Source organism: Cucurbitaria berberidis, assembly GCF_010015615.1.
Source record: "Cucurbitaria berberidis CBS 394.84 unplaced genomic scaffold K460scaffold_1, whole genome shotgun sequence".
Classification (NCBI taxonomy): domain Eukaryota; kingdom Fungi; phylum Ascomycota; class Dothideomycetes; order Pleosporales; family Cucurbitariaceae; genus Cucurbitaria; species Cucurbitaria berberidis.
In genome coordinates this window covers 1,240,272-1,258,623 of record NW_024468935.1, presented here as the reverse complement: position 1 = coordinate 1,258,623, position 18,352 = coordinate 1,240,272, and the positions used below count along the sequence as shown (strand labels likewise).

Genomic DNA, 18,352 nt, shown 5'->3' with positions numbered 1-18,352 from the left:
TTCGCAGTGACCCTCCAAGTAGGTATCTATTGAATCATTCATGCAGGGGTTCTGCTAGCGATTGTGCCTTCGCGAGCCCTTTGAGTTTGAGAAGAGCATTTTAAAGAATGATCAAGATATAGCGAAATGTATATGTTTAGAAGCCAAGAATAAATAGAGCTAATATATTCAAGCCTCCTTAGTACAGTATGCCCTAGCTAATTGTGAAACACTTATAATAAGTAGTCAAGTACAAGGTATGAGAATGAATTTAGGTATCTGACTCTCCATTTAGTCTTCTCTTCGCGATCCTCTGACCAGTCAATACAACGATCAATCCAACTACTGCCTAGCTCCAGATGCTTGCATGTCCGCCTCGGTAACCGGTACCTCTTCCCTCCTCAACTCCTCCGGTACACGCGCTTCTTGTTTCTTGTTGATACCTCGAGCGCCAGGTGTCAGATATGTGTTGTCCAAGTTGGGTAGATCTTCACCCTCCGTGGGTTTCCAATGCTTGCTCTTCCATGGCTTCACACCGAGGATATACATGGTATCGATCTCCTCCAGGCTGCGACCATGCGATTCGCATACGAAGAAGTAGACCACAACAGCACCGGCGAAACAGCACCCCGCAAACACATAGCCGTAGCGGTAGTCGATGGCTGCGGTGATGTACGGTGTGAAGAACGAGAGGAGGAAGTTCCATGTCCAGTTCGATGCGGTAGCGATGGCCATGCACTTCGCCCGGTAGCGTGATGGATAGATTTCTCCGACGACAGACCAGACGATTGGTCCCCAGGTCATAGCGAAGCCGGCGATAAACAGGCAGGCGAATGTGATCATAGCATAGCCAACGCTCTGGCTCGATGACCCACCATTCGGATCCAAAGCGAAGTGTCCCAACGACGCGAAAACGAGGAAGCACATGAACATCCACAACGCACCATATATAAGCGAGGGCCGACGCCCAAACTTTTCGACAATGTATAATCCTGGGAACGTCGATCCGAAATTTACGGCTCCTAGGATTATAGAAGTGACAAATGAGTTTGAAATTCCAACAGATTTGAAAATCGTTGTGCTGTAGTAGAAGTAGTAGTTGGCGCCGGTCAGCTGCTGGAGAGCCTGGAGCGTGATACCAAGGAGCACACGATACAGCATTCGAGGGCCTGTGAAGATTTCGTACCATGGATGGTGACCGCCGCCTGCCTGCTCTGCTTCAAACTTCATCTGAATCTCAGTGATCTCGCGGGTCACCTCAGCGTGATCTTCGCTGACACCATAGGTAAGTGCGATGGTTTTCCTTGCACCATCGATCTTGCCCTGACGGTATTCCCAACGGGGCGATTCCTGCATAAAAAAGATTCCAATGACCATGAGGGCTGACCAGATGAAACCAACGCCCATGGGGATCTTGTCTAAAAGTAGCGACACGATTAGCATTTTTCTAGACAGAGTACGAATACTACCTAAGACATTATGAGTGTCTTATAAATAGTCAATTACTTACTATCCGTATGTTAGCAAAAGCACTCGAATAGTATTTGTGGTAGGACTTTCATACCAAGATTTCTCGCCAGTTTGGGCTTCGGTGCCAAAATTGATGCAGTATGCAACGAAGATGCCGAGAGTGATGAAGAGCTGGTAGCAGGAGACGAGAGCACCGCGAACGTATCGTGGAGCAGTTTCGGACTGATACATGGGCGTAAGTACCGATAAGCCGCCGACACCGAGACCCGCGACCCATCGACCGATTGAGATCTGATACCATGCAGTGGTTGTTACGATCTGAACGATGACGCCGACGCAGAATATGATGTTCCAAAATACAATCGAGTATTTGCGGCCGTATTTATCTGAGATTGGTGCGGCAATTAGAGCACCCATCAAGGTTCCAATAGATAACTAGGATCATCGTTAGCCCACACAGTGAATCACTAAAGGGCAATTCGACATACCAGAGCAACGATCAGTCCGGATCTCAAGTTGCTGAATTTTAACTCTCCGTTGCTACCCGTCTCATCCGCGAACTTGTCCAAGAAGACTGGCATTTCGAGGAATCCCGATATCTGACCAGTATCGTATCCGAAAACTAGTTGAAGCTCGAAGTTAGCCAATGTCTCGCATGCATGCAACTCACACGTATACACTTACTGAATCCACCCATGGAGACGATTACGGCCATGGCAATGATACGCACTCGAAAGATCTCTTTCATGCTAACTTCAATCATCTGCGGTTTCTTCTCTGGATCTACCATTGTCGAGGACGCAGGTGATGGAGACATCCGATCTTTCCGGAACCGGTCAAGTATCGCCATAACTTCGAGATGTATTTGGCAGATCAAACGAGGAAAATCTGATGGTATGATGGGTCAGGACGCGGGGACTCCATGGATCTATAAACCTCCATTTTCCCCCACCTAATGCCCGAACCCCAATGTCGTCATTATGGTACCTCCTGCCCTGGGGTTGCAAACTGATACAGCGAGTCGACAAGGTCTGTAGTAGTTTTCAGTCGGCGAGGTTCTATTCGAGAACAATCCTACGCACTAACACACGTTCGAGCAATGAAAAGCTTGTTGCATGTCAAGCTCCACTTAGTGCAATAACCCTACTGGTTGCGGGCGCTTTCCGGTAGTTAAGTGGGTATGCGGCTCTTTGTGCTTGGCAGTAATTTTTTTCTTTCCCTATCGATCTACGGACGGCGAGGCCTCGATAAACGTCATTAACGTCATTAACGTCATTTTTCGACTCCAGCGTGGGGCGTTGAAGAGACCGTGCTTGTCAGTTTGCCGCTCGAAATTTCTGATGTTGGTTTTCGCAATGCAGGAGCCGAGGCAGACCGGCAAATTAGAAGGCGACTGCTGAGGTGTTTCCAAAGCGTTTCGCATAAGCGCAGGAACAACACTTCTCAGTATGTTATGATACTCTCCAGGGCGATAGGTCTTGCGTCTAACTTTCGCAATCAAGGAGCTGTATAAGCTTTGAGACCTCACGCTTAGCCAATGCTATACACGAAAGCAAAACTCGAGGATACCGGACCAACACGTGCGGATGGAGGAAGTATGCGAATAAAGAACCACTTTACTAGGAGACTTGTAGGTTGTGGTCGCCACGAGCGTCGCAAGCTTTTGCGTTGACGGACGGCCGACCCTTTATGTCCCGGTCCCGACGTCATCATTGCAGGGTTGGCGAACAGAGTAAAGGCAAAAAGGTTGCCATGCGACTTTGACGGCGGCTTAAAGCCAACTGACATCGGGCAACTACTGTACATCACCCCCTGGCAGTCAGACCTGCCAAGAATGTGCCATCAGCAGAATGGTGTGTTGGTCTGTTAACGGGTACACCACCCGGCCCTTCTCTACCGCCCTTCATCGGGTCACAGGACGCACGACTCAGCTCTCAGCTCCCGAAACTGCCCTTTACAGCAGGTTGCTCGAAATAACGTGGAAAGCAGTGGCACACCGACACACCCAAGGGTACAGCTCCCGCGATGTCTGACGTGGCGCTTACTCCATTGGGTACCCGCTTCCGTTGTACTGCCTAATTGAGCAAGTCTTGTCAGTTGGTGTTGATTGCTGATGAAGAATGAAGAAGACGGGTACACCACCCGGTCAGAAATACTTGGACACCTCACGTGACGCGTTAGTCCGTGCAAGCCAATAGGAACAAGTAATATCCTGTGGCTTAGTAACTTTGCATGCCGGCTATAACACGATTCCCGACATGGTGTATTGAGGGTATATATCTGATGTGGGTCGCCGAGGAAGGTCTGACTGGAGCTAATCAAGGACCTAGTTGTTCCTCACGACTTGATATGTCTATTTACCTACATCAAATATATACCCACCATACTTTGTATGCGTTTGCGCCGATTTTGCGCGACCCCTTCGATAGGTAGGTAGGTCAAATGGGGTGGTTTGCACAGTTGAAATCGTGGTACGAATACCGACTCTCGCTTCTATTTTAACCACCGATGATAGCGTGTGGTTCTCCGGTGCAGGGGTCGGTGTACTCCCAGCCCAATCGTCTTCGTCCAAGGCGTATGCATGGGCGGCGAACGAAGGAATACTGTGTTGCTTTTTTTCGCCTTATCAGGTAAGAACACTGGATGGCATAGATTATAGGCGCAAAAACGGGCATACTGTCCGGCCTTTCTCTGTCATGTCCATGAATAGATCCACTGGCATCGCCACCTGATTAGGAATGCATCTCATTCGATACCACGAATCCGAGGGAGACACTGTTCGTGGAATGCTATAAATCTCATTCATAGGTATAGAGCTCATTGAGTGTTGAATTTACATGGTGACATGCAAAGATTGCGGCGCATGCTCGCAAATGCTCCAAACGCCGTGTGCGCTATGCTGTGCTATGCTCTCCATATGCAGCTCCCTTCTCTGCCAAAAATATTATACAATAGAACATGCTGTCTAAAGCCTCTTTCAGAAAGGCCTTCGTACTCTGTAGTGCAATGAAGATATTGAATATGTCCTCTCCAAAGAGCTAAATACGCACCATCAAGCTATAATCAACTCACTTCTCCTTCTTGTCGGGCGTTTCGCGTAAGAAAATTCTCCGCGCACTGAACTTAGGCAGGATCTTTGAGATCCTAGGTTGGCTCTGATTAGCTGGCACCTTGGAACTGACACCTGACTCTGGCAAGTCTTTAGACACCTCTGGTTGCTCGTAGTCGTCCGAAATCATTGATTTGAAACCTAAATCCGCGCCAAATGTGTTCACTGATGTTTTTAGGGGCGTCTGTGCTTTACTGGGTGAACCAAAGCCTGTTTGGGACGGTACAATGCCCAGTTTTCCTTCCAGCTTTCGGTATTGAAGTTCGGGGTCGTACGGGTCCGATATCTGAGGCTGTGTGGTGGACTCTTCAGCTGCCAAGAATAAGACTGGTGGCTTCTGGTGAAGAGTCGAAGGCTCTTGAGAAGCAATGGGTGGCTCTCGGAATTGCTGGGACACCGTTTTTTGTGGCTCGACGGGCACGTATTCGCTGACTAAAGTCGCCTGAGACGAAGAATTTGGTGGCAAAGGCGTCAGCTGCGACAGTTCCCACCTCTGCCGCTCCACTTCGGCATCTTCATTTGCCTTCTCTTGTGCTGCTATCTCCTTATGAACACGGCTCTTTTCTAGCGTGTACATGAGCTTCCTCCGATCGACCACCTTGGCTAGCGCCCTTAGTAGATCTGGATCAATCTCTTGCTCCGTATTGACGTGCTGCATGGTGTCGCCTATGCGCTCAACAAGCTGTGCCTTCGCATATCCTCGTAGTAACACCCCATACGTGAACTGGTCTGGATCGACGCCCCGACTCCGCATAATCTCAAACACACGGTCGGCAGCCTGTACCTGTCCCGTTTTGAAGAAGGCTTGCATGAAGATGTTCCAGCTGTAGATGTTGGGCTGAGGTGAGCCTTCGGTCATGTCCTTGATGACTTGGGATGCGCTTGCAAACTGCTGTTTCTGGCAAAAGGCGAGGAGAAACGCATTCCAGATAGTCGGATTTCGTGTCAGTGCCTTGAAATCTGGGTTGCTGGCAAGCAATTTGAAACGCTGGTATAGGTTCAGCACTCGTTGGGTGCTTACAGCCAGCGCCAACTTGATCTCCGTCTGTAGGATGATGTACATTGCCATGGGCGGAGGTTCAAGCAGTCCTGACGTTTGCGCAGTTCCGTTCTTGTTCATGGTGTCCCTTGTTCTTTGATTTAGGAATTGCTCCAAAGATGTTCCGTGAAAGAAGCCAAGGTACGTCTTCCATAGTAAGGCCGAGGTATGACCAATGTCTGGATCGTTCTGATGGCGTATGTAGAGATAGTAGAGGTAGTCCGACGCTAGCCAAGGGTCCTTGATATCCCTTGCTACCTCGGCACAGTGTTGAGCAAAGCTTTGGAACATGGCGGGATTACTTTGCGAAGAGCATCCATGAAGAAGGATCGAGAACGTATGCTTATCCGGCTTCATTCCGTTGGTTTCCAGAGTGTTGTACACCTTAAAAGCGGTAGCGTAATCACAAGCCTCCATGGCATTATGCATGACCACATTGTAGAGGAGAGTGTCCATTTTGATACCCAGGCTCACGAATGAGGCAACGATGCCAGGAGTGTCGTGATAGTTCTTGCTCTTATTCATGCTCTTGCGCAAAATGAGTGCACAGGTCCATCGAAGCCTTTCGCGATCGACCACCGACTGCCACGCAACAGCAGTATGCCTTGCTTTGAGCTCATCGAGACACCTCAAGGCGTAATGAAAATTGCCCGCCTCGCCAAACGCATTTGCATAATGGAGGAGCGTGTCAAAGCCGAGTCGCGTACGAGCTTCAACCAGGCAATTGAACACTCTCTTGAGATCTTGAATACTCGCCAACTGGACGATGTTGTAGAGCAGGTCCTGTGAACAAACATCCTGCTGCTCAGCCAGTACTTTTTGAAAGATATGAACGAAGGCCGGCACAAACGTTCGCTTGTTTGCTTCTGCATCTTTACCCCAGTTCTGACTGGCGAGATAGATACCTCTGCCATGAATCTTGGAGAGGTGGCCTAGGGCATCCGCAATGGCTACAGGTCTCAAGTCCCGCAAGAGTGGGTCCATGGTGATGGCCTTTATGAATCGTAGTACTCGGCCAGACTTGCAATCTAGCAGATACAGAAGCAATCTTTCAAACCAGGTTTTCCTAGTTTCAACATCCAGCTCTAACCAATTTGCCCGGACCTGGGTCCATCTAGCCTTGGTGGGTGGAAATAGCTTCGCACTCAGCTGAATACATTTACGGTCATGCTTAATTTCAACTTTCCGCGTGTGCTGTCCTAGGGAAGGATACACGGTGCGGTCGAGTAGCGCAAAGGCCCGGCTGAGCCCGGCTTGTTTGGTTGCATTGCCAGTAAGTCCAGACAGGTCCATCTGTGTAGCATCCCAGTATTCTAAATTGAAAATGCGACGGCAGAGCGATCTGTATTGTCCTTTCTTGTTGAGATCGGTTACTCCAAGGCCAGGTGGCAGTCGAGATACATAGTTGAAGAGTCGTTGTCGTTCCAAAGCGAGCGCCTTGTCGCGTTTCGCGGCTAGTTTGGGACCATTTTGGGTAAGAACGGACGATGCATGCGCAGGGCGTATTCCGCGACGTCGACGCTGCGATGACCGGGTGCCACTCGCAACCTGTCGATTGGACGGCTCGGCTGTGGAGAAACGTCTTAAGTGCTGGCGAGCAAAGAAGGAGATGTCGGCGTAGATATGCTGGACACGATGTGATTGAGTACCATTCGTCCCATAGCTACACTGTGGACGAGTCTTTCCCAGCAGCGGCAGCCCTGCAGCAGTACCCTGATGTTGTGGTCCCAAGGACGAGTTCAACGTATAGCTCCAACGACTATCGCGAACTTCGAATCTGTGTGGTATTGATTCGATGATATTCTTGTCGTATGCCGCCGTCTTCTCCTCCTCTTCTTGTGCCCGACCGCTCTTTCCATGTTGCGATTGACTCCTTCTCGAGATGAGAGACTCAGCGAAGACTCTTGGTGCGAGGAACGGGAGGATGGGAAGGTCCGCGCTCGCGATGAAGCTGGCATGGGGGGCGCTGACTCGGGGCATAGGAGAAGGGAAATTCTGCCGTCTTCATCGAGCCATGACGCGTTGGGGTGCGGAGCAGGCGATAGATGAAGTTGATGGGAAAAGTTTGAAGATGCGGGAGTGGCTCAAAGCGCTAACTGTGAACAATGCATGCTCGAACCTCCGAGCTTTGAGGTCCGCAAAAACTCCCGCGCGACGACTTCTAACGACAGCAACGTACTGTACTTACCGCTCAGATCTCCTCCCCACGAAGACACCCTTCTAGACTTTGAGTTGCAATCACTCAGCTCTCTATCACGTCCAAACGCCGACAATTACATCATAAGAACGTACAGCGACCCGGGCGCAAACCCAACTCTCCTCCTTCGAAGCAGCAGCACGACCACCATCATGTCTTCGCACGAAAAGCTCTCCGCGGCAGCCAACGACCGGAAAACTCGCCTCGCACAGCTCAAGTCGCTAAAGCGGAAGCAAGCACCAGCATCAGACGAACAAGATGAGGAGTTGCAGCCCCAAAGCGACACCTCGACAGCGCTGGCCCGCACAGAAGAAGAAGAGCCCTCAATAACCACAACCTACCTCTCCGGCCGAAACTACGACTCCACAACGCGCAACGTCAAGCTCGGCTTCGACAATCTACCCATTGCCGACCCCACCAACACGCTAGAATACAAGGCGCAGCAGTTGGCCCTCAATACCAAAGCGCAGCAAGAGGCGGAGACGGCCGAAGACAAGGGCTTAGACCTGTTCAAGTTGCAGCCCAAGAAGCCAAATTGGGATCTAAAGCGAGATCTCGAGCTCAAAATGAAGAGCCTGGATGTGCAGACTGAGAATGCCATTGCCAAGTTGGTGCGAGAGAGGGTCGAGGCACAAAAAGCTGCGCAGAAGGCAATACACGCGAAGAAGCCATCAACCGACGGCGAGGGCGAGGAGGTGGGTATGGAGGGAAGCGAGCTAGTAGAGGCTATGCATTTAAAGGAGCAGGACGAGGAGAGGGACAGGAGAAGAGACGCAGAGGATGAGGACGTCAGCTGAAGCATGTCGCAGGGTTAGGTTAAAGATTTAGATATAGGTCTGCTACAGGAGTCAGCTCAGTTTACACCGATTCGAGCATCGAAACTGGGCTCGCGGCGCGGCAGGCTACGATCCTTCAATGCGTCCTGGATAAGACGGGTGAAACATGACTGTGCTCGCAAAGTCAATACGCAGGTACAAGGGAGAATCATGAACGAGGATTCGGCACTTCACGACACGACACAAGCAGTGCTGACTTAACAGTTTATACTTATCAATTAAATTGCATACGTGTTCGCTACATTAGCATCTGAGTCTCACTTCTTCAACCCTCTTCACAAATTCTAATAGTTTACTTCACTTCTTGGTGCTTCACTTGTCATCCCCCATCATAGCAAATGTAGCTGAGGTTATTGCAAAAGCTGTAACCAAGCAAATTATCATGAGTTTTACATGGCAGACACGTCACGAATCAGAGGACATGCCGTAGGAAGAATCATAGGATCTTCTTCATTACGTTGACTACGAAGATGCCTCCCAAACCTTTATCCGTCGTGAGAGACTACTTTTTGTCATTTCCCTAAAACCTACAACGTGACCAAAGGATTATCGTGAGGATTTTAAGGGGCCCTAGGATGCACATACAGCGCACTAAACAAATTATAGCAGCAACGCCGTAGTGCCCCTATTCCAGCCTATCCGAGACCCGCCAAAAGAAAATTGCAATGAGGAAATGAGGAGCACCGTCGCCATGCTAAAGCCCAGATCATGAAGCCATTAATTAGAGGTAGTGTTATTGACAAATCCAGACGACATGTTGCTTGGAACGCGACTCATCGAAGGCAGTGTGAATTTGGGAGCAGATTGTTGAGCCGGTAGAGGCGCAGGTGGCTTTGCCGGGAGGTGCGAAGGCGTTCCGTATTTAGCAATGCTGCTTTGTGACAACGCTGGATCTCCAGGCTGCGACGCAATTCTGTTCATAGACGTGGCAGAGTTACTGCCTTGCATGACCTGAGGAGATGCAAATGAAGGCGTGCTAGTGGCTGGAGGACTGAGTCTAGGTAGTTGGGCGGGCATGAGATTCTGGCTAGGCATCTGGAAACCACCATAGCCATTCATCTGGGGTGGCACTTGAGCCATGTTTGGCTGCATGGGGTAGGGCATATTACGGCCGCCTGGGATGAAAGCCTGGGTCTGTGGATTGAACTGCTGGCGGTTGTAGCTTCCAGGAATAGGGTGTTGGTTGCGGTTAGGCTTGCCATTATAGGCGTTCGAAGGGAATTGGCCATATGGATATGGTCCAGGCATTGGGGCTTGATGCGGGGCAGACAACGGGCGATTTCCGGGCCCGGGTTGGGCATATGAACCTTGAGCCATAGGATAGGAAGCCTGTGGGACCATCTGAGGCCATGCTGAGTTCATGGGCATGTGCTGAGGCTGTTGATATGGATCTTGATATGGAGCCATCTGAGGGTTGGCCATCTTAGGGGTTACCTGCGAAGGCACACCTGCATTTTGAAACGAGGACATACCCCGCTGGAAGTCTGTTGACAGATCATAGCTATTCTGCGCCTGTCCGTATCCGGGATACACCATGGATGGATTCGAAGGCTGATATTGTTGCCCAGGCCAACCGTATTGTGGCTGGGTATCCGGAGACACCATACCCGGGTACGGGTTACTGTACGTTGGCGGTGGAGAGGCTCCTGGGTTCAAATTAGGGTACTGCGAGTTCTGTGTGGGCGCTGGGAAGCCGTTATAGTAAACCACGTTTTCTCCGGAGTAACCTGAAACGGGGTACTGCTGCGGGTAGTATGCATTGAAGCGAGACCGTGCCTGGAAGTCATCATCATCGTAGTTGCGCTGTTTCTTGATCTTCCTCTTGCCCGATGCTGAGCTTGACCTCGACATGTTGTTTTCCTTCTCCTTCTCTTCTCCTGACCCAATCCCTTCAGCCGTGTCGTTCTCGTCGCTCTCAGCATTGCCAAAGATGCGTTGCCGGGCCTCGCGATACCGAGCCTCACGCTCTTCTCGAGTGAGAGTGCCCTTGTCCTTCTCTTTGCCATCGCTGCCGTCGTTACTGCCATCACTGCCTCCTACCTCAGACGTCGTCTTCGATGGGTTCTGTGAATTAGCTGTGGTGTTAGTTCCTGATTTGCCGTCATCACGGCGCATGATTTTACGCGCTGGAAGTTCTACTGGAGGGGTGCTTGCACCCTTGGCAGGATCGACCATTTGTGAGACAGGGGGTGGGCTGTAGGATGATTAGCAAAAAGGTCACAGATCGTACACTTCAACACTTACATTCTACAATAGGGAGTGCGTGTGATCTTGACGCCAGTCATGGTAGTGTCGACTACATGACCAAGCAGGTAATAGTCTGCAAGACGATGGGCGAGCATTCTGTAGAAAGTATTGCAATTGGGCAGAGAGTATTCTGTTTCACTAGTATCTGTTAGCACACCCTGCTAGTCAACGAAATAGATTAGTGGAGGCGTACCGAGGATCTTTGATGAAGTCAATGAAGTCCTGCTCAATCTTAACCACGAACAAACGATCACGCGGAGACTGTAGCGCCTCAATGAGCTTCTCGTCAGGGATAGCTGGCATATTAGGGCCACTGTTCATTGGCGGCAAGCCATTAACAAGGGGCTGCGACATTGGTCTGGCGCCGTTCGGCGCCTGGCTCGGGTCGTAGAGAGTATGTGGGCCATTGGGCATATTTGGGAACCGCCCGGGTGGGACGCCTCGGTGAGGCTGGGGGTTCATGACAGCTATTTCATGCAACTGATCTCGAAACGCGCGAGCAGCGCCATTATCGGAGCCCTGTCGGGAGTCCGCAATGACCGAGTCTGGAGGAGACGTTACATCCTCTTCCTCGACCGCCCTCAGGCTAGCGCTGTCGTCAGGTCGAAGCGACTCTTTTTCGTCCAGTGCAAAGGTGGTGGCAGATGCGACACTCTTTCCGTCAATACTGGGGAGCTTGCCAGACCCATCTGACGAAGACAGCTGAGTGCTGCTATCTTCTGCGACGGAGACCTTGACTACTGCAATTGACTGCGGTCTTTCGATCTCCCCTCGATGCACATTGACTGAAGGCAAAGGAGACTGGGCTGGAGTAACAGCCATCGGCACAACTGGTGAGGTTGTGTTACCAGCAGCCTGGTTCGCGACTTTGACCTCTCCTCTCTCCACGACCACTTTCGGTGTCTCCGCGTGAACAGGAACAGAGCGCGCTTTTTGCGGCTGAGCAGGAATTTTAGGTGTCGCAACAGGTGGTCTCGCTTTAGGAGCAACGTCTCTGGGGGTGTGAGGTTTTATAGCGGAGGCCGCGACCTTGCAGTTGTCAGTACATCGGTTTTGATTGCTCATTAAGGAGTGTTTACCTTTGCAAAAGAGGGCCTGAGCTGAGCCTGCTCGGCAGGAACTGGAGCCGCAGATGACATGGCAGTGAGGCGGTGCTCAGTACAAGAGCGCTCGTGCGCAGGGGGACGAGCTGGGTCGCTTTTGCGCGAGTAGGTAGATCGTCGTGGGACTGCGGGGGGAAAGGTTGTGTTCAATTGACAGACGCCGAGTTCTGAAGCCGAGAAATTCACCAAGCTTAACACCGAAAATGGAGTCGTCGTCGTGAACTGAAAAGAAGGTACTGGTGACCGAAGTGATTGACGTTATTTTTTCAGGAAATAGGGTGCTCAAGGAAAGTCGCGAGAAACAGGGCCAGAGAGCTGGACATGTTGGTATGCCGACATTCGTAGGAAAGTGTAGCAATGTGGGCGTGTCGAGAGGTGTATCAAGTAGCCTTGACAGCGCGATCCGAGGCTGTGGGCGTCTGGAGGGGGAGAAGGCGCCAAGTTCCTTGGGATCTAGGGCGCACAGGGACGAGCGACCGGTGACAGTGAATTGGCTCGTCGGCGACGACGAAGAAGGCGAAGCAGCGGAGACCAGGCGGGTATGCGGGGTGCAGCGTGTTTGACGGTCAGAAGTGCGATGATGAGGGAGCAAGTGGGCGTTTGAGTGCTGAACCGTGCGCCGCTGTACCAACCTTTTTCCGCTCCGCCGTGCATGAAACTTTGCGCTTTTGCTATAGGCCTATCACGTGTTGGCGCAAGTGACAGAGCAGGAGGGAACTTGGCGAGGCTTGATTGACACCTTTACCTTTACCTTTGCCTGGTCTGCCTGCCTCCATCTTGGGAGAGCCTCGCGAGCCCACCGCCACTGAAATCGTCATCTGTGCAGTCCTATGCTTCTTTGAAAGCTCCAAACAACCTTGCGCGAGTAAACAGGTGCTTCTACCTCCAGTATATTGAACACCTCCAGCCTCCGCCATGTTCCGACGTCCTGGCGCGGGTCGCTCCAAGGCTTCAGCCGATACGCAATGCCAGAAGTGCCTGAAGCGAGGTCACTACAGCTACGAATGCAAAGCATCAGCGCAAGACCGACCCTACACATCTCGACCTTCCCGGACCCAGCAGCTCTTGAACCCCAAGCTCAAGCCTAAGCTCACCACCGAAGTCCCCAACGAGCTTCTCCGCAAGAAGGGCGTCGCAGACGACATTCTGAAGAAGAAGGAGGAGGACCGCAAGCGATCGCGCTCGTTATCTACATCCTCCGCAGACTCGGTGTCCACCATCTCTACCAACCGCTCGCATTCCAGATCACCACCGAGACGTGAAAAACACCATGGAGCTAGATCGCGGGGCCGCGGCGACGATAAAGCGCCGGGGAAACGCGCCAGGCGATCGATATCCTCAGACTCACGCTCATCCGAGGGCGCACGCGACAGGGACAGGAATACACGGCGGCGCATGAGCTCCTTCAGCCCTGGGGAACGAGGTCGAAGGAGGAGCAGGTCGCGATCGACATCGGCGCGTATGCAGATATCGCACGAAGATGTGCGGACAAGACCATCACGGAGCACAAGTATAGGCCGAGCAAGAGGCGGGCGAAAAGCTCGAAGCAGGAGCGCAAGAAGACACGGTAAGCGACCCGCGCGCCGCCTCTCCATGTCCAGGTCGCGATCAAGGAGCCACGACCGCATGGACACGTCTGACGACCGCAACGGTGCAACACGAGGCAGATGGGGCGCGTCTCCTCCAACAAAGGCACCAGTGCCACGATCTTCGTCACCATATCGAGGCAGTGCTGATCGTAGTCCGAGCCCAAATTCCAGACGAAAAGCCCCGCGACGGTCGCCTAGCCCACCCGCAGTGAGGAATGGAGATCGGAGTCATGGAGGGCCTCGAGGACCTGGACGAAATCGCTTTGACAATGGACCTGCCTACGATGCACCGCCACCAGCTCGACCACCGCCGCCGCCTGTGCAGAGAGAACGAAGCTTGAGTCCGTACAGTAAGCGCATGGCTTTGACAAGACAGATGCAAGCGGGATAAACGAATCACGGGAAGGATTCCAGTGCCGAGTCAGGGGTTCATTCTCCAGTGGGTCAGAGCCGGCAAGGCTCAGTGTATGTAAAATGTATTTTTGAAGATTGGTGGAGATCATGGTTCCAAAGAGAACCCGGATTTGGAAAAGGAGAACTTTATCACCAGGCAGAGCCAAATTTTGGAACCAGAGCTTTGCATAGCGCGTTGTAGTAATCAAGTCAATTGGCGGTAGACAGTGGGACGGCAGCGGAGTATTCAGGAGGGCTGCTCAGAGTGTATCATTAGGTGCTTTATACCCAAAGAAAGATACGCCAAAGTAGCCATTTTTTATTCCACTCGGTATCGAAGGTGAAAAAAACAAGGCCTTGCTCCGAACCCAATGATCATGAAAATTATTCATGCAGCACGAGTGCATGTTAGGCTACTTGCGCGTGAACACCTCACGTCTTGTGTACCAGTCAACTTCTCCCCACGTAATTCCCTAGACCATAGTCCTCATCTACTCCATGACGCCATCTGCTCCCTAACCGCATGTCTTCCTTTTCTTACTCATCTCGCTGGTAGCCTCAACCTCATCCTCATCGGTTACGTGCTGCTCGATAAGTCTCCAGTCTTCTACTCCGCAATCGATTATGCGTTTAGCCACCTTCCTTCTGACAATCCGATCTTACCACTACTCGTAGAAGCTGAAGTAGGATGCTGGGAGTGAATGCGAGGTTGAAAGCGAATGGAGGTAAACTTAAAAGCTGAAGCCAGTTTTGCGGAACAATGGTGAGCCATATTCAATGCTATGCCGGCAGCTTAGTACTCAATACTAGGGTAACTTGCAAACCATGTACTTTCCCACCCAAACTCAGGTACGCCTACTCCATGCCCTATGCAGATACAATAGGAAACAGTCGTACACATCAGACGTCGAATGTAGCTGTTGCGCGCTTATAGACCGTTCTCGCGCAGTAGCTCGTCGTCGTACGCCATCCCATTGATGCGCTTCTTAGTGAACTCGAATGCAGTGAAAAAAATAGCGTTGACTACGCAGGAGCGGGACATGGAGACGCCGAGACCTTTCGTAGTGTCAGAACGAGTCATATTTAGGAGTCGTGGGTCAAACATACCTCGATACATACGGCGGTTGAAGAACTGGATCTTTGGCCGCGTTTGCTTATCTTTGCCTCCGACAAGGCAATTTCGCTGATAGATACTCTTCGCAGTATCGATTGGGAATATCTGGAATTTTTGGTCAGCCTTGCAGAACCTAATGCCTTGGCCACCTGCTGTCACTCACGCATGCCCAACTGACGAGCCCACAGAGTCCTCCAGCTACGACCACAGCTAAGGGATGTGTGGGAGAAGTTCCGCGCACATTCGCCAAGATCTGCTTCACACTCTCATATGTAACGAAATAGATGCCGGTGCCGATCGAATCACGAACTATAACATATCAGCATCTTGTCTTGGTATTTTGATATAGAGGCACTCACGCAAATGTAAATGAAACCCAGAATATAAACCTCTCCAACCTCGATGCTTGACCAGATTTTGCGCCGTCCTCCACGTTCCCAGATTCTGGTAGCTCTTCCGTATGGCTTCATTCTTGCCACCGCCGTCGTTGCGATCAGCCATCAGCACGGAGATTTGAGCACTCAGCTTCGTCAGCTCGAAAGGACCTAGAGACCAAGTCAGTCAGTCCGCCTCGTGCAGAGATATGGGTCGCGTACAGGCAATTGTGGTAATAGCAGCACCCGCATTCACGCCTGCTAATCCGAAGCATGCGATAGTCGAAAAAGTAGGTAGAGCATCTTTGGTGTTTGCAATGACGAGCGGCGAGCTGCCGGTTGCCTGGTAGATCCAGTCATCGAGCACGTATTTCGACCGTTGGTATATGGAGAAGGACACGGTTCGAACGAGCGTTATGCTGGCGAGAGGAGACCAGACGCCTATGACGTCGTCATTACTAGCTCAATGTTGCGACAAACCTGGGGAAGCTTACCACGCCAAAATCCGTGGAAGCCCTCGGTCCTGTATGTATGGCGGACGCAGTCGGAGAAGGAATTGAACTTGTAGCTGTCACGCGTCAGCGTTGTTCTATAACGGTCTGGGGAGGTGGCATACGCTTGCAATCGAGTCTTGACCGAGTCCAGGGGATACTTGAAGCTATTCAGTGATGGTCCGTGACACTGCATGCCCTAGGTGACAGCCAACGTACTGCAGAGAATGTAGAAAGCAAACTGCTAGAGCTTGCAGCGACCTCGGTCCTGTACTTCTTGGTCCATCGCTTTGCCTGTTCACTCCGCAGTACCGTACGTGACACTTCGGTAAGATCTCTCGGCCTGTTGGGGATATTCTGGATGTGCGGCCGTTTCTCTCCCTGCTCGGGCATACTGGCTATCGCTAGCTGTGGGAAGACACAATGTCTTCCTACGGCAATCGCGATGAGGCCAGTAGCCGGGCAAGCTCCATCAAGACCGCCGGGGACGTCAAGATGGTGGTGAGGTCAAGGGGTGGGGCGACTGGTGTCGAGATGAGAGGTGTATAGCGTCGAGGAGGGTATGGCGACAATGACTGAGGCTGGCGTAGATAGGTCGACTGGGAAGCAACGACGATGGTGGTGGGGTTGAGCTGTTGCTTTGTGCCACCAAGAGCGACGGGCCAGGGTTACCATTGGCTGTGGGGCATGGATCGACGCAGCTATCAGGCACTATTTGATTGCATCAAGAGCAGAATAATCGCTCACGCAGCGGCCAGCAGAGACATGCGAGTCTGTTCAGGGCCTGTCTGCCTCTACGATGAGCAATTGCAGTTGCATATTCACTTTCAGAGGCAAAAGGTCCCGTTGGAGGCCGTTGGAGGGCCATGGCAGCAGCTGGTCGTGGTAGAATGCGGGGTTGGCATGCACATGTGAAGCTCTCCCCAGATCCATCTACCCAGCTCCGGCGAATCATGACGCGGGCATACAGTAGCTACGACACATCCAAAGCTGCTGGTTTGCTCAACGTGTCTGCGCTACGTTCCGCTGCAGTGCGACAGAGATGCCCTGGACTGGTGTAGTCCGGAGTAAGAGATAGACGGGAGAAGCTCCAAGTCAAGTCTGGTACACATGACAGGAGCTACCGGCCGCGGAATTCTGACATGAGCTTATTCGTACCCATGCTTCCCTCACTGCCGCTATCAGATCAGATAGACGAGACACCACAACCCCACCCCTTGTGCATGTTCTGGGAAACAGCCTCACTATACACTGTGCTAGCATGACCAAAAAAAATAATACTTTGGATTCTTGAACCATAACGACCTACTAAGCCGCTATTGGCTATTATATACAGCTAAGCTGGGAAAACGCATTCGGCATACCAAGACTTCAATCTTTTCTCCCCATCATCTTCCGTAATTCCTGATCATTGTCTGATCTCTCCAAAGGCGGCGTCTTCTCACTTTCGTCGACGTTCGGCCTTTTCCTCCTGATATCCCCCATGAGGGCTTCCTTCAGCGTCCCTCGATCATCCTCGACCTTCTCCATATGCCCATGTCGCCTCATGCTCTCCTTGTGCCAGCTTATCTGTCCCCCGTCTGCTTCGCGGTGTTTCTGAGCGTTGAGTTTCGCCGCACGTATCGACGTTCGGGTATAGACGAAGAGGAGCGCGGCCATAGTAAGGGCAGCAAGGGGTGCCATGATTGTCTGGCGACTAGTTAGAGGTGCGAAAGGCGATAGGCCGGAGAGGCTTACACGGCCATTTACGATGCCTCTATTCCGCGAAAGGCGGGCGGCTGCGTTGGCCGACGTGGGCTTGGACGCCTCGCTCATACCATCAGGCCCTTTGGGTTTGGACAATCTGCCGCCCATGATGAAGTCTCACAGCAGAGCGTCGAGGTCCTGTGACAGGAGAGTTGTTGTGGGTTTTGCAGTGATATCCGATATCACGCCACTGGCAAAGCTTGAGCTGCTGTCATCTGTCAACATGCTGCTCCTGTTAGCATCTGTCGAGCAATAAATGAAGTGGCGATTCTACAATTGATCGACGCAGAGTCACGACTAGCTGTGTGCATGTGTGTAGCTGTGTGTGTAGTGTAGTGTGGTGACCTGTAGCCCTGATCGATGAGGTAATGGCTTGCAGCTATCAGTAAGCGGTCTAGTGCACATGCACCACCTGGGCACGTCCAAAGGTGGGTCGCAGCATGGCTCTGCTTCCGTCATCACGAATTTTCAAATAGTTTACGTTGGTCTAGACGCACACATCGGACACCCAAGCCAGTCGTTCAGTGTCGTTTGGTGACTAACTGCACAGACTCCTTAGCTCTCCATTGCGGTCTTTCCGGACTTTGTCCTCTTCGGGTTGCCTCCAAGCTGCACATCTGCAAGAGACGTGGTCGATTTGGATTACTAACATTCCAGTCCACTCA

The 18,352-nt window shown here is 51.7% G+C and overlaps 8 protein-coding genes across 8 annotated transcripts; 3 read left to right on the top strand and 5 right to left on the bottom strand.

Moving 5' to 3' along the window:
• Positions 1-190: 190 nt before the first annotated feature.
• K460DRAFT_390638 (general substrate transporter) lies at positions 191-2,502 on the bottom strand. Its single transcript, XM_040935788.1, has 4 exons — positions 2,134-2,502; positions 1,938-2,071; positions 1,545-1,884; positions 191-1,397 (listed from the first exon to the last, which is right to left on the bottom strand). The coding sequence occupies exons 1-4, from the start codon at positions 2,297-2,299 to the stop codon at positions 322-324; spliced, it is 1,716 nt and encodes a 571-aa protein (XP_040792607.1). The 5' UTR covers positions 2,300-2,502; the 3' UTR covers positions 191-321.
• A 2,540-nt stretch (positions 2,503-5,042) lies between these two features.
• On the bottom strand, positions 5,043-7,577 carry K460DRAFT_244801 (uncharacterized protein; the record flags this gene model as incomplete). The annotated part of the gene is made up of 1 exon (XM_040927340.1): positions 5,043-7,577. A coding segment is annotated over one exon (2,535 nt), but the record flags the coding sequence as incomplete, so codon positions are not given.
• Positions 7,578-7,749: 172 nt separating this feature from the next.
• On the top strand, positions 7,750-8,899 carry K460DRAFT_360908 (uncharacterized protein). Its single transcript, XM_040932362.1, has one exon. It carries the CDS (start codon positions 7,947-7,949, stop codon positions 8,589-8,591), a length of 645 nt encoding a protein of 214 aa, XP_040792605.1. The 5' UTR covers positions 7,750-7,946; the 3' UTR covers positions 8,592-8,899.
• Positions 8,900-8,969: 70 nt separating this feature from the next.
• On the bottom strand, positions 8,970-12,162 carry K460DRAFT_9778 (uncharacterized protein). The gene is made up of 4 exons (XM_040938851.1): positions 11,957-12,162; positions 11,071-11,906; positions 10,875-11,015; positions 8,970-10,824 (listed from the first exon to the last, which is right to left on the bottom strand). Exons 1-4 carry the CDS (start codon positions 12,014-12,016, stop codon positions 9,348-9,350), a joined length of 2,514 nt encoding a protein of 837 aa, XP_040792604.1. The 5' UTR covers positions 12,017-12,162; the 3' UTR covers positions 8,970-9,347.
• Positions 12,163-12,895: 733 nt separating this feature from the next.
• K460DRAFT_350148 (uncharacterized protein) lies at positions 12,896-13,960 on the top strand (the record flags this gene model as incomplete). Its single annotated transcript, XM_040931480.1, has 1 exon — positions 12,896-13,960. One exon carries the CDS (start codon positions 12,896-12,898, stop codon positions 13,958-13,960), a length of 1,065 nt encoding a protein of 354 aa, XP_040792603.1.
• Positions 13,961-14,146: 186 nt separating this feature from the next.
• Positions 14,147-14,801, top strand: K460DRAFT_9730 (uncharacterized protein). The gene has a single exon (XM_040938845.1). The coding sequence runs from the start codon at positions 14,334-14,336 to the stop codon at positions 14,661-14,663; it is 330 nt and encodes a 109-aa protein (XP_040792602.1). The 5' UTR covers positions 14,147-14,333; the 3' UTR covers positions 14,664-14,801.
• An 84-nt stretch (positions 14,802-14,885) lies between these two features.
• On the bottom strand, positions 14,886-16,455 carry K460DRAFT_360904 (mitochondrial carrier). The gene is made up of 8 exons (XM_040932361.1): positions 16,161-16,455; positions 16,067-16,101; positions 15,945-16,018; positions 15,673-15,891; positions 15,436-15,621; positions 15,240-15,385; positions 15,070-15,181; positions 14,886-15,018 (listed from the first exon to the last, which is right to left on the bottom strand). The coding sequence occupies exons 1-8, from the start codon at positions 16,332-16,334 to the stop codon at positions 14,891-14,893; spliced, it is 1,074 nt and encodes a 357-aa protein (XP_040792601.1). The 5' UTR covers positions 16,335-16,455; the 3' UTR covers positions 14,886-14,890.
• Positions 16,456-17,220: 765 nt separating this feature from the next.
• On the bottom strand, positions 17,221-18,024 carry K460DRAFT_360901 (uncharacterized protein). Its single transcript, XM_040932360.1, has 3 exons — positions 17,962-18,024; positions 17,679-17,913; positions 17,221-17,630 (listed from the first exon to the last, which is right to left on the bottom strand). Exons 2-3 carry the CDS (start codon positions 17,793-17,795, stop codon positions 17,313-17,315), a joined length of 435 nt encoding a protein of 144 aa, XP_040792600.1. The 5' UTR covers positions 17,796-17,913; positions 17,962-18,024; the 3' UTR covers positions 17,221-17,312.
• Positions 18,025-18,352: the final 328 nt, after the last annotated feature.

Bases quoted from the DNA above. Each gene is read 5' to 3' on its own strand.
- K460DRAFT_360901 (XM_040932360.1), bottom strand. From the start codon at position 17,795: ATGGGCGGCAGATTGTCCAAACCCAAAGGGCCTGATGGTATGAGCGAG. The intron at 17,631-17,678 runs GTAAGCCTCTCC...ACTAGTCGCCAG, and splicing joins GAGGCATCGTAAATGGCCGT to ACAATCATGGCACCCCTTGC.
- K460DRAFT_360908 (XM_040932362.1), top strand. From the start codon at position 7,947: ATGTCTTCGCACGAAAAGCTCTCCGCGGCAGCCAACGACCGGAAAACT.
- K460DRAFT_9778 (XM_040938851.1), bottom strand. From the start codon at position 12,016: ATGTCATCTGCGGCTCCAGTTCCTGCCGAGCAGGCTCAGCTCAGGCCC. The intron at 11,016-11,070 runs GTACGCCTCCAC...AACAGATACTAG, and splicing joins GACTTCATCAAAGATCCTCG to TGAAACAGAATACTCTCTGC. The intron at 10,825-10,874 runs GTAAGTGTTGAA...ATCATCCTACAG, and splicing joins CGCACTCCCTATTGTAGAAT to CCCACCCCCTGTCTCACAAA.
- K460DRAFT_360904 (XM_040932361.1), bottom strand. From the start codon at position 16,334: ATGCCCGAGCAGGGAGAGAAACGGCCGCACATCCAGAATATCCCCAAC. The intron at 15,892-15,944 runs GTAAGCTTCCCC...ACGACGTCATAG, and splicing joins CTTCCACGGATTTTGGCGTG to GCGTCTGGTCTCCTCTCGCC. The intron at 15,182-15,239 runs GTGAGTGACAGC...CAAAAATTCCAG, and splicing joins GGCTCGTCAGTTGGGCATGC to ATATTCCCAATCGATACTGC.
- K460DRAFT_390638 (XM_040935788.1), bottom strand. From the start codon at position 2,299: ATGGCGATACTTGACCGGTTCCGGAAAGATCGGATGTCTCCATCACCT. The intron at 2,072-2,133 runs GTAAGTGTATAC...AGCTTCAACTAG, and splicing joins CGTCTCCATGGGTGGATTCA to TTTTCGGATACGATACTGGT. The intron at 1,885-1,937 runs GTATGTCGAATT...CGATGATCCTAG, and splicing joins CCGGACTGATCGTTGCTCTG to TTATCTATTGGAACCTTGAT.
- K460DRAFT_9730 (XM_040938845.1), top strand. From the start codon at position 14,334: ATGATCATGAAAATTATTCATGCAGCACGAGTGCATGTTAGGCTACTT.